The sequence below is a fragment of the Crocodylus siamensis genome, chromosome 7 (assembly GCF_052110815.1).
Source record: "Crocodylus siamensis isolate JL-2025a chromosome 7, ASM5211081v1, whole genome shotgun sequence".
Taxonomy (NCBI): Eukaryota; Metazoa; Chordata; order Crocodylia; family Crocodylidae; genus Crocodylus; species Crocodylus siamensis.
Genome location: NC_143401.1, coordinates 10,394,104 through 10,406,298, shown reverse-complemented (window position 1 = coordinate 10,406,298; position 12,195 = coordinate 10,394,104). Strand labels below are relative to the sequence as shown.

Below are 12,195 nucleotides of genomic sequence, written 5' to 3'. Positions count from 1 at the left end.
AGGCTGGAGGTTCCCTGTATTGCTGCTTCCAGAGCAAAAGCATCTGGAATGCCTTTCCCTCCTGCAGGAAAGCACAGATCCTGCCTTCCTGGACCGCAAAGTTCTGTAAATGCCTGATTTCCCTGTGCCTCTTGCGCTGTCCAGGGGCAAGTCTTGGGACTGACTGGCTGGGCAGCAGCTCTGCAGAAAAGGAACTGGGGGTTACAGTGGACAGTAAGGTGAATATGAGCCACCAGCGTGCCCTTGTTGTGAAGAAGGCTAACAGCATACTGGGCTGCATTGGTAGGAGTGTTGCCAGCAGATCAAGAGAAATGATTATTCCCCTCTATTTGGCACTGGTGAGGCCGCATCTGGAGTACTGCGTCCACTTCTGGGGCCCCTGCTACAGAAAGGGTGTGGACAAATTGGAGAGAGTCCAATGGAGGGCACTAGAAATGGGTTAGGGGCTGTGGCACAAGACTTCTGAGGACAGGCTGAGGGAACTGGACTTACTTAGTCTGAAGAAGAGAAGACTGAGAGAGGATTTAATAGCAGCCTTCAGCTACCTGAAGGTGGTTTGAAAAGGATGGAGCTGGTCTGTTCTCAGTGGTAGCACATAATAGAACAAGGAGTGATGGTCTTAAGTTGCAGCAAGGGAAGTTTAGGTTAGATACTAGGATATTTCTCATTAGGAGGGTAGTAAAACACTGGAGCAGGTTACCCAGAGAGGTGGTGGAAGCTCCATCCTTGGAGGTTTTTAAGACCCAGCTACACAAAGCCTTGGCTGGGATGATCTAGCAGGGGGTTGAACAAGATGACCTCCCGCAGTCCCTTCCTACCCTGATTTTCTATGATTCGAAGTCACCGTTCTGCTATGGTACAGTTAGGGAGAGGCTCTGAAAGACTCCATTGAAAAGCAGATGTCACCTAGGAGCACATCTGATCGAGGTGTATTTGTTCCAGAGACAGCCTCAGAGGTGGATGGATCCAGAAATGGTGGCAGAGTAGTACAGCGAACGAGTGTCCTGTCTGGGCTTCAGGGAAAAGCCACGTGGTGCAGAGCGCCTGCGACAGATCCGTGAGTCCTGTTCTGCCAGTATCGTTACAGGGGGGTTCCTGTGAAAGCCTCCTTGCATATCTGGAGATCTCTGTGTCCCAGGAGGGCAGCATGGGAGGGATGAGGGACTGGGGAATGCATTTAAACAGAAATGAATTTTGGGACTTAGTACAGGGAGAAAACAGCAAACATGTAGACCAGGGGCAGGAAATGATTTTGGGCAGAGGGCCACTTACTGAGTTTCAGCAAGCCATCGAGGGCCACATGACAGGCAGCCCAGGGCAGATTAATATGAATTTTTTACATTTTTTAGGGGCCCCACGGGCCGGATAGAATGGTCTGGCGGGCCGCATCCGGCCCCCAGGCTGCATTTTGCCCACTCCTGGTGTTGACTCTGCTTCTAAAACAGTGGGAGATGATCTGTTTGGGATGCATACCACAATTAAGTGCCACACCCTCCCCAAGAGCCACTCCGATCTCCTTCCCCTCCCCAATCTGCTGCTCTGCTTTCTGCTCCCCATCATGTGTTCCCTGTCTGGTTTGCTGTTCCTTTTTCTACTTCCTGTCTTATCTGCAATTGTGCTACCTGCCCCCTTCCTGATCTGCTGCATGTCACACACAAGCTGCCAGTGCCATTTGTGTCACTTGTACTACAGGTTGGCCACCCCTGTTCTCAAGCATCTGCTGTGTAGATGACAGCCCCATACCTGGCATAGTGAGAGGAAAATTTTTAAAGGAGCCTGAGCAATATGTTTTGCTGTAGGAAATTTTTAACACCTGCCTCTTCGGTGCAGCAACAAGAGGAATACAACCACCGTTGTTTCTCAAGCAGTTTTCTGAGTCAGAGACGCAAGGCACATGTGGCACTGAGCACGGAGCGGACAGAGACAGACTCCTTTGAAAGGGAGGGAATTCCTCCAACCCTTGCCGCTGTTTGGGATTTTAGCAAGGGATTCTCAAGGGTCTCCTTTAGCCAGGTCCTAGGAGCTGGCCTGTCTGCTCTCAGGACTGTGCTTTTGGCTGTTGGGAGAAGCATAAAGGTAACCAGGAGCTCCCGTTCCTCAGCCCCAAGCCCTCATGTAGGTCACCTGCAGTGCAGTGGTTCTAAACCTTTGTTAGACTCAAGTCCCCTCTTGGAAAATGTCAGCTCTTAGTTTTCCCTTGTTTCTTGACTACAGGAAAATAATAGAGCAATTCTTCTGTTGCAAAGGATTTGGAAAGACCACAAGAGGCCAAAATGTTTTTAACGCCACGGGTTCTTATTTGAAATCTCTGGGTTTATCTAGTGAATCATGTTTGCACACCACCTAACACTGGTAACGTTGCATGGCACCCTACAGCACTCTTGAAAGGATCTCAAGATACCCCAGGGTGCAGCATCACTCTGGTTGAGAATCAAAGGTCTAGTGGTTGGAGCAGGGGATTAAGGAGTAAGAGTTAATGCTCCCGGGGAGGTCTGAGTCTCTCCTGAGGGGAAGAGGAAGTCTTGTGTCTCTGCTTCTTGTGGTTAGAGCGCAGGAATGGGATCCCAGAGTCCTGAGATCCTTTCCCAGCCCTTCCACTGCCATGAAGCACAGCCTTGGAGAAGTCATTTCCCCCCTCCGTGCCTCAGTTTCTCCATGTGTAAAATGTGGCTCATGATGCTCCTTTGGCTCATGTGAGTGATGATGAGCTCATCAGATGTGAAAGGTCCTTTAGAAGTTTCTAATGCAGCATGCAGAGTTTCTGTTTGAACTCTGAAACTGCCAGAGGGATACGCTCAAAATGAATGTGCCTTTGAATAAACCTGACCAGCTGCATGCAGCTTTGCACACCCAGGCATGTGGCACTATCGCCGTCAAGAATCAAGCACCTCCAGGCATGTCTGGGAGTGCTGGGGGGATGCATAATATAGCATAGAATCGTATCCTGCCACCCATGTACTTTGTATCTAAGTTTGTTTTTGCAAAATCCTACTAGGTTCGTTTCTGAATTCTAGGGAAGTGTGTGTGTGTGTGTGTGTGTGTGTGTGTGTGTAGGGGACCAGGGGAGGGGTTTTGAGGGGAGCTATCAGTATGCCTCAGTGATGGGGGGATTAGAGAAATAATTCTGATTTTTTAATGAAAGGCATATTGCAAGGATTGGAAACATAATTTCTCAACTCCCAGTTTAGCAGCCAAGCAGTCATCTCACTCTATAATGCTAATGACATTTACATTTCTATAGCATCTTTCATCCTCTGGGACCCCAAAACCTTCACAGTCTGCCAACATTCAGCCCTGGTGAAATGCAGCTGCCTCTGGGGTGGAGGCAGAGGCCACTTAGCTACCAGCAAATGGCAAAAGGGGGAACTTTCAATTTGAGGACACAGGAACAATCTGCTACTTGTACCGGAAGCACTGTGGGATCCTCCTGTCCATGCAGAGCAAACAGGACCTCAGTCTCTGTCTTTTATATTTAGCAAAGTTTTGCGCTGTTGCTAAAATATTGAATTAATCAATTAAGTCGCGTGTCAGAGTCTGGGAGTTTTAGGATTTGACAGCAATGTTGGATTTTTTTTTTTGAAAGAAGCTTATGTAACCGTTGGGGATTCTATTAATAAAAATAATGGTTCTGAACTCCGGGAACAGCCATCTCTGTCAATGAGCATTAAATGCTCAAACTTTGAAAAACATGCAGCGCTCGTGCTTTTTGTTGGTGCCACCTCAGCTAAGCGGAGGTGCCTTTGAGGCAGGAAGTCTGGTAGGTGGATGGGAAATAGCAGAGGAGAAGAGCAAGTCACCTGAATGCATTTGTGGATGGGGGGGAGAAGGCAGGGGTGTTCCTGGTTGTCTGTTTAGTGGCATGATCAGTTTTATAACAAACAGCCTGGGAAACTTAGGGATGCACAAGTGCTGGTAGTGGGGGGGCACAGCTCTGTGCCACCGCCACCCTTGCTGCTGCTGCTGGGCGCTGGGCGACACACCTGCTTTCTACCTGTCCAGAGTGCCCTGCTACATCCAGCTGCTTTGTAGACCGAATGTGTTGTGCACTGTCAGCCCCCAGGCAGCCTGTCTTAGTTGTAGATGAGGTGCTGTGGTGCTGTGTGGAAGGGAATATTGCTCAACACTGCCCAAGCTGTCCTGGCCTGTAGTTGAATGTTGCCCTTTGTCCTCCACAGCTATTCGGCTGGCCTCTCGCACCGGCACTTGACAGACATCTGGTTCCGTTACACAGGCCATTTACCCTTTTCTCAACTAGCTGCTGTTCCCATCCGTTCTGGTGCTGAAGCTTTTCAAGTGCATGCTGCAGGAGAAGTCGTGGACCTGACCCAAAGCCCACTGAAGCCAGTGGGAGTTTGAATTAGCTCTGACATGAGTAGCAGCACAAGGACAGGGTGCCTTCCCACAGAGATGGACACCTGAAACCTCATGATAATCTCTCTAGCACAATCACAGCTTCTAATAACCTCAGGTCCCCAAGTCAGCGTTTTTGACACTAGTCATTTCCGGGAATGAAAGGTGGGAATAACAAGCCGGTCCACACTGGACACAGGTAAATTTAAGTCTAGAGTTGAAGGGTGACCCTCGGAGCGAGAGTCAGTTTGGTGTGCTGATTGCCTTGTCCCTGAGCAATTATAGCCAGTTGCCCTGAAAAGCAGCTGGCCCTCTGTGTTACTGTTCTGCAGGAGGACCATAAGGGGCTTAAGGGAAGCAAAACGAGATAGGAAGGGAATGAAGTTCAAAGAGACGCTGTCATGGCTGGCAGCCAGAAATAAGGCCTGACCATTGCGTGCATTAACCGTGAGGTTGTGTGGGAAATGTAGAGGAATCCTTTTGCCTGGAACTTCTGGGAAAGGCTTACACGCCAGGGAGTGGTTTTCACTTGACCCTACAGCAGCCAAAACTTACATCAAAGTGGCTTTGCAAAATTTGTGAGGCTCGGAGAATTTTTTATTTTTTTTTAAATATTCAAGTAGGCAGAAGGACACTAAAAAGGTTTTAATGTAACATTTTACAGGTAGGTCGCATCTACAATTTAGGGATGTAAATGTCATTAAAAAAAATATTCATTGCATCTCCTCTAATTATATCGGTTAAACAGTTAACCCATCACACATACCAAGTCCAGGCCAGGGGGGTGGGGAGCCCTAGGCTGGTGCCTGCCCTGCCCTGCCCAGCTGCGGGGGAGAGGCCGCAGCCACCTGCCCGGAGCAGCGCAGGGAACCGGGGCCATGCACTGACCCGCTCAGACACAGTCGCTGCTGGGAGCTGCCCTGCCTCATCCCCTCTTGCCCTGGGAGGGAGGTAGCAGGTAACAGGGCTGCGGATGGTTTAAACTTATCTCCCTCCAGCTGGTTTCCAGCACCTGTGAAGAAGCAGCTAATGGTTTAATTGACAAGTCATTAGACCTGCTGTTTTTCTCTTTAACCTCATATACTATGGGTACTAGTTATCCCTCATCCCTTCTCCTCCTTTCTCTTTCCCTCCTGCCTGTTCTGCCACCTTCCTAAAACCAGAGGCACCGCACCACTTCCCTGCCCCACTGGATTGCACGTTACCTGCATTACAGGTATAGCTGTGCTTATCATTTAAACGATTAACCTTTCACATCCCTACTAAGATTGTAAGGGTAGTTGCTGTCCATCGAGGGCTGAACACAATGTAATATAAATAAAGGGTCATGGAGGAAAAGGAACCATAATCTTTGGGATGCATTAGGGAAGATTTAAAACACTGGGTAACTTCACCCAGTAGCAGAGATTTGGAGGGAGAAAATCACACTCATTTTGGGACTGACTCCATAGCTTGAGGTGACTGTGTTTATAGTGCCTGTTCTTGCAATAAAAGATTTAACAGTGTGTTTCAAATGCACATTTAAAATCTCACTCATCAGTGGGCTGTGGATTTTTTTCTCCCTCTAAATCTTGCTTGTTCAAATTGTCAAGCTTGACAGCCCTGTACCAGGAGCACACTGTCATCATGAAACTTGTGTATTTAATTCCTTCCTTGTGATACTAATAGCACCTTAAGATGATTAAAGCTGGAAGAATCCTTGCATTTAATTTCCTTTCTCCCGGTTATGCTGTTTGCTGGCTCTGCGCTTCATTCAGTGGAATTAAATGGGTTGCCTTTCTTCCCTGTGTGTGTTGTATCAGTTTTACTTTCTGGCTTTAGACCTACAGTTGTGATTTAGAAGCACAGTCACTTTAACCTCATTCAAGTAACACAACTTGGAGCATGTCCACGCTGCAGTTTTTCTGCCTTTCACAGCCATGGCACATCCACACCTCCCATGCTGTGGGTTTGTATTGATGCATTGTGGGAAATTCTGGGCAGCTTTCCCATCCTGCCTCAGCAAGACATCGAGCATGCCCAGAATTGCAGGTGGTGGGGCAGCGCACTCTGGGATGCCCCGTGACAGCTAGAGAAGGGAGGAAAGAGCCTTCGCCAAGTCCATTACATTGGCACAGTGAAGGGGTGGTTTGCAAGCCACAAAAACGTAGCATCCCGACCCAGTCAACAGGAGCACAGCCACGTGCCAGCTTGGTCCTCCAGGTGTTTGCTGCCGTAGTGCCTATCCAACAGTTCTCCATGCAGCGGATGAACACAAACTGACCTAGAGTCAACCCGTGTTGCTCATTGGTCAAGGGCTGGTAAGCTGTAACATGCTTTCCCCCCCACGATAGGGGGAAAAAATGTTCCTTGGCTTTTTTAATGTGGAAAATGCCTTTTTTGATTGCTTGGGGGTTTGCTTTGGTTGCTTCTGGCAAAAACATGAGCCACTGCTGCTCAGCCGGTGCCTATTTGCTAACAGCAGCATACTCCCAGGCCCCATAACAACTCTCTTTCAAGTCGATATGGGCAACTGCTAGGGCCTGGTCAGCTCGTTCAGCCAGCTCTATAACTGACCTAGAAAACGGGCTCTGCTGCTTCGCATTTAACAAAGAACTGCTGAGTAATATGTACCTGGGAAGGTATTTTTGTTATGCAAGAGGCACAAATTCCTGGAAACAGGGATTTTGAGATCATCACACTCCTTCAGTGTAGGAATTTGCATTGAACCCCCCCCCAAAAAAACACTAGGAGCTAATTCAGGACCACCAGAAAACACTGCAGTGTGTGACAGAAGGGAAGCCTGCTAGGCTGGTTTCATTCCCCGGGCTGAGCAAAGATCGAGGAGTAAACAGCAGATCCAGAGCTCAGCGAAACAGACTCTTAACCTTCTCTCAGCTGGAGTGATCCCCAAGCCTCCTCCTGACAATGTCTCTTTAATTAGAAAAGAGCTTTTCCTCTCGCCCACTGATCTGGCGCGTGACGCCCGCACACAGAGTTAATTACGAGGGCTGGCTAAACGTCTCCGCACGCAGACCCCCGCCTCGCTGCACCAAGCTACTCCCTGTGCGTCTTTCACGATGCATCAGCTCCCTTTGACAAACTTCACCGCCAGCCCCGTGAACCTGCAGGGGAACAGGGCCGGGTTGTGCCCTGCTTCCGGCATCTGTGCTAGAGCGGCCTGCTGAGCGTGGGACGCAGCACCTCTTGAATTAGTGACAGTTGCTCGTGATTTATGAAAGCTCGTGGCCTAATGAACAGACACCCAGCTCAGCAGCAGTTCCTAATGATAATGCCCAACATTATTTTTTAAATCCTTGTTTTGATAGCAAACAGAGCCAACGGGTGACCAAGTCCCTCTGCTGTTTTGGTGAGGCTTTTCCAACCCCACCCCTGGCAAAGTCATTTTCCAGGCCGCCCAGAGGAAGAGGGTTGCTGGCAAGCCATGAAGGCTGAGTGTTGGGAAAGCTAAGTTTTGATCCGTACAAACTCAACTGCATGGCTTTCAGACCAGTCGCTTCCTTCTCCATGCCTCAGTTTTCCTAGCTGTCAAATCAGGTGGAATAATTATAGGTGCCACGGAGGGAGGCTAAATTCTTAGTGTTTGCAAGGTCCTTTGACATCCTGAAATGAAATCCCATTTCCTTCCTTAGGCAAAAATTGACATGGCTCTAGTGCCAACACTGCCCTCAATATGACCGGTTAAACGTGGCTGCATCTCTCCTATCAAAACAGTGTGTGTGCATGCACTCCACTTGTACAGAAAGCCATTTACACAGGCACAAAGAGGCACATGTACCCATAGTCCTTCTCAGAGCCCTTTGGGAGAGGGGCTGTCATCTTGTCCTGTCTCAGGATAGCAGGTAGCACACTGGAGCCCTCAACATTTAGGTGCCTGGAGGAACAGGACCAGTAAAGAAGTAAATCGTTAGGTGTCAGCTCACTATTTTGTGGGTGTGGATTGGGCCCCTGGGTTTGAAAGACCCACCCTGGCAGGTCAGCCACTGTCCAGCTCCTGAGTGAGAGTATGAGAAATGACTACAGGAAAACTTAGAAAGGAGAGAAAGGCAGAGGAAGGTAAAAAGGCTGAATGTGAGCTAATCTCAGCCAAGCCCCATTTTGCTTCCCACTGGTACTGTGTTGTCTCCCTTTTTTCCAGCAGAGGCCCAGTGCTCCTAGGTGTATGTGGGATGTGAGCCCTCCTCCTCACTGCCCGCTGGTGATTTCTTCTGTTCATCTATTTTTTTTTCCCTCCTGACCCTGTAGAAAGACCCAACAACGGGAGCGCAATGACGGCGGGGAGTGCTGAAGCTGCGGGAGCCATGAAGAGCCAGGACACTCTGGAGAACAAGCCGCCGGGACCTGCCCCTCCTTCCCGGCGGCGTGGCCGGAGGAGGCGGCGCAAACCTCCGCCGGAGCTGACTGTGAAGGGGCGGCTGCGGATGCGCTCACCCTCAGGGGCCTTTGTGATTGTGGGCATCTCTGTGGTCCTGGTTGGCATGACAATTGCTGTTGTGGGTTACTGGCCTCACCGGAGCACATCTGCAGCAGGATCTGGGGCCAGCTCAGGGAACTCCAGCAGCACAGGGGGCATCAGGAGAGAAGTGAAGGCACCTGCCCGCTCGCACCACCTCTCCTACACTGAGAAGCTGAAGCTCATTGGCCCTGTCATCATGGGCATTGGCCTGTTCATTTTCATCTGCGCCAACACCATGCTGTACGAGAACAGGGACATGGAGACCCGCCTGCTGATGCAGAAGGGCCTCTATGCCATGACCCTGGGCCTCCCGCAGGTGGCAAGCCCAGAGGAGAGGTACTTCCAGCGGAGGACTAGCCTGCCCATCCTCAAGGCCAACGCGGAGTGTGTGGAGGGTTGCTACGAGGTGGATCTCTCCTCTAGCGGGTTCCAATCCCGTTCCAGCCCTGGGAACAAATGGGCCGACTGCTATGGACCTAACAAGCTCCAGACGACGGCCCAGCTGCTCCATCACAAGGGCCATTCCCCTGCCATCTCCCTCCTGAGCATCCACTCGGGTTCTGGCAACTCCATGGAAGGGAACCTCAATCTTTCCTTTGCTTATGGGGCTGAGTCGGTAATTTCCTCAGCTGTCAACACTCTGCCGCTTCCCGTCATCAAGCTAAACAACTGCCTCCCGAAAAAACAGGCTGTGGCTCGGGGGGCAGGGGAGGAAGGGGAGGGCAGTCCAGCTAAGGCACCTGCTGAGTTGCCAAGGCACTTGTGGACACCCTTGCCTAGTGACAGCAGTGTGTCTCCCAAAAATGATCTCCAGGGCAGCCACGTAGTGGTCAATATGGACGTTGGGCCTCCCCCTGTCCCAGCCAGTGAGGAGCTCCTGCCCCCCAAATGCACTAAGAAAGAGTTCAGTTCAGATGTACAGCTCCATAACCCCGGTCACTCCAAGTCCCTGGACCTTGGTAGGCCTGGAGTGCTGCTCGTGGCGCCAATCAAAGACCGGAAGAACAGGAGTTGGCCTCGACTTGACCAGATCAGCCTTGTAGGCTTTGCCAAACTGGAAAGCACAGGCGAGTCCTCAGATCAGTTGTTGGAGCGAACAGAGCAGCAGAGCAGGGATGAGCCCAGGCCAAGCTCTTGGCAGGTGGGCACAGAGCTGGGTACTGGAGTGTGACCCCAGCAACAGACTGGTGACATGTTTATTAAACCTTCCTGTCCCTTTTTTTACTGTGTCACTTCTGGGGCTGGTGAGGACGCTTGTTTTTAAGTGGACATCATAATGGTGACTGGGAGGCCAGCTTGCCATCAGCCTAGCTGCAGCACAGGCCTGCTGCGCCTTAGGAAAGGGATGTTTCTCTCCTCTCCAGAGTGCTGCTGTATTGACCAGTTTCTCCATGGATGGTCCTGGCCTTGCTTTAGAAGTCCCTCTACCTGCGTGTTTTATCAGGGAATCCTTGCTTGAAAACTGAATGAAAACTCCAGTAAAAAGGGAAGGCGGGGTGGGGATCCCTGGTGCACAACTCCAGCGGCATCCTTTCTTACAGTCACTTGGCAGGGCTCTGGCAAGGCTCGGGCTGCTTCCCCATGCTGCTAGGAGGCTAGCTGGCCAGGGGCTTGCCGAGCCTAACGAGGTCATTAAATGTTATCTTATTACCCCAAAGATGTTGAGTTGATAATTTTACCTGGTTAGTGTTTGGGGATGTTTTGTGGCCGGTTTCTCCTGATGTCCCCCCGCAAAAGTCCCTTTTTCTGTTGATGTGTTTGCATGGTCTGAGCAGCCCTGGCAGAAGACAGTTCTGTGGAAGATCTCTGGGGTGTCGCTGCTGCTGCTCAGCCGCTGCCATTGTGATCTGTTTAATCTGAGGAAGCACAGGTTGTGTTTCTGCTGTCTCATTGGGACCCCATCGACTTTCACAGTGGCGTTTGCTTACATCAGCTCTGAATTTGTCCCTTGAGAAATCAGGGGAAAGTAATGGGGGGGAGGAGGGTGTCCAGATTTTCCCTGGAAATTTTTCTACATTTCATTATGATCAGTTCCCAACCCCGTGAATATCTTTGGTGTCCAAAAATTTCAATTTTGGCCTTAAACGTGGGATCAAATATGGCTCCTCTCCTGTTTGCAAAGCTGGCATTACGCAAAAGGTGTACTCGTGTGCGTGTTTGTGGAGGTGGGATGGAGTGCCTTACTGCTGATGTCATTTTGAAAAAAAAAACAGCTTTTTTTTTGGCATTTGACGCAAAATCTGGAACGTGAATATTTCCCACATGCTTAAGTGACATTTGCAGAGCTCTGGCACATGCCCCTTCGCTTCAGGACAGAGGCTGGTGCTAAGGATGATGATATTAAATAGGATACGTAGCCTGCCTTAAATGCTTTATTATGCAAGCAAAGATCTAACAATAGATACTTGCACAGGCACCAGCCTAGCAATGCGCAGCTGCCAGCTTATTCATCGGCACATATAGAACACTCTGCATCAGCCTGGTACGCAGCTATGGGCAGCCCTAAGTCATTTTCTTTTTGCTTCATTCATGGTGGTTCGTGGATCCTGGCTCTAATTCCTAGTTTTGGTTTGGAGAGGGAAAGGGGAAACCCTGAAGGTTTGCAAACCCCATACCTGTCATCTGCCCATGGCATAGGTCAGCAAGGAGCCCCAGGGCCTTCTAGAGCAGGAGCATTGGCAATGGGGATGTATATTCCTAACACTGGTATGCATATTCCTAACTGTGCATTAGTGCTTGTCCTGTAAGAAAAGCTCCAAGACTCAGACTTGAGGCTTAAACACACAGCCAGGTGTTTGGCCTTTGTGTATATTCTAGCCCTAATAAATAAGGTCCCCTAAATAAAGCCCCTAACATCTATGAATCTATGAATCCTGTGTAGAGCTCCTTATTGTAGGGTTATATACCATTGCCTATCACTGTGGTATGTTCTTTATAAAGCTTAGAGCAGCAGCAAAGTCCCTAATGGGCTTAGTGGAGGCCATGACTTTCCATTCCTCTTGGGTAAAACATTGTAAGGTATTTTTATATAGATTGAAGACTCTTTATTTTCCCTGACACAGTTAAGAACCTGAATAAGTGGGGAGCAGTGTCACTCTGGTGAATATCCCTCCAAAGTGGAAAGTTTTTTTTCTCAAAGAAGGTGGCTTTTCAGCATGTCTGTATGTGTCCACCCTCCTTTGGAAGTGCAAAGCATAGATGGTTTCCCTCAGCCAAGGGCATGCAATTGCAGGATCAGGGATGTTCGGTACCAAGCCATACTTTCAGACAGTGGGTTCCCCGCTGTGGAGGCTAGGCACACAGTTACCCCTCCGGACACGTGCAGGTGGCAGTGATGCAGTAAGAAACCACATTGAGGCTAACTGGAAACCACAACCTCCCTTTCTGTT

General features: G+C 49.7%; 1 protein-coding gene across 10 annotated transcripts in view; it reads left to right on the top strand.

Annotated features, from left to right (window-relative positions):
* The window catches only part of TMEM200B (transmembrane protein 200B), a 103,726-nt gene that overhangs the window by 59,275 nt on the left and 32,256 nt on the right, over nucleotides 1–12,195 (top strand). For 4 of the 10 annotated variants that reach the window (XM_090058854.1, XM_090058849.1, XM_090058851.1 and 1 more), the window contains 2 exons: nucleotides 943–1,057; nucleotides 8,596–10,456. The exons of 1 other annotated variant lie outside the window; for it this stretch is intronic. In XM_090058854.1, the coding sequence (XP_089914980.1) occupies nucleotides 8,619–9,977 (1,359 nt within the window). In that variant the 5' untranslated portion in view covers nucleotides 943–1,057; nucleotides 8,596–8,618 and the 3' untranslated portion in view covers nucleotides 9,978–10,456. Of the gene's footprint in view, nucleotides 1–942; nucleotides 1,058–4,175; nucleotides 4,550–8,595; nucleotides 10,457–12,195 lie in introns of those variants that run through there. 5 more of the 10 variants (XM_090058848.1, XM_090058856.1, XM_090058847.1 and 2 more) reach the window with 2 other exon arrangements.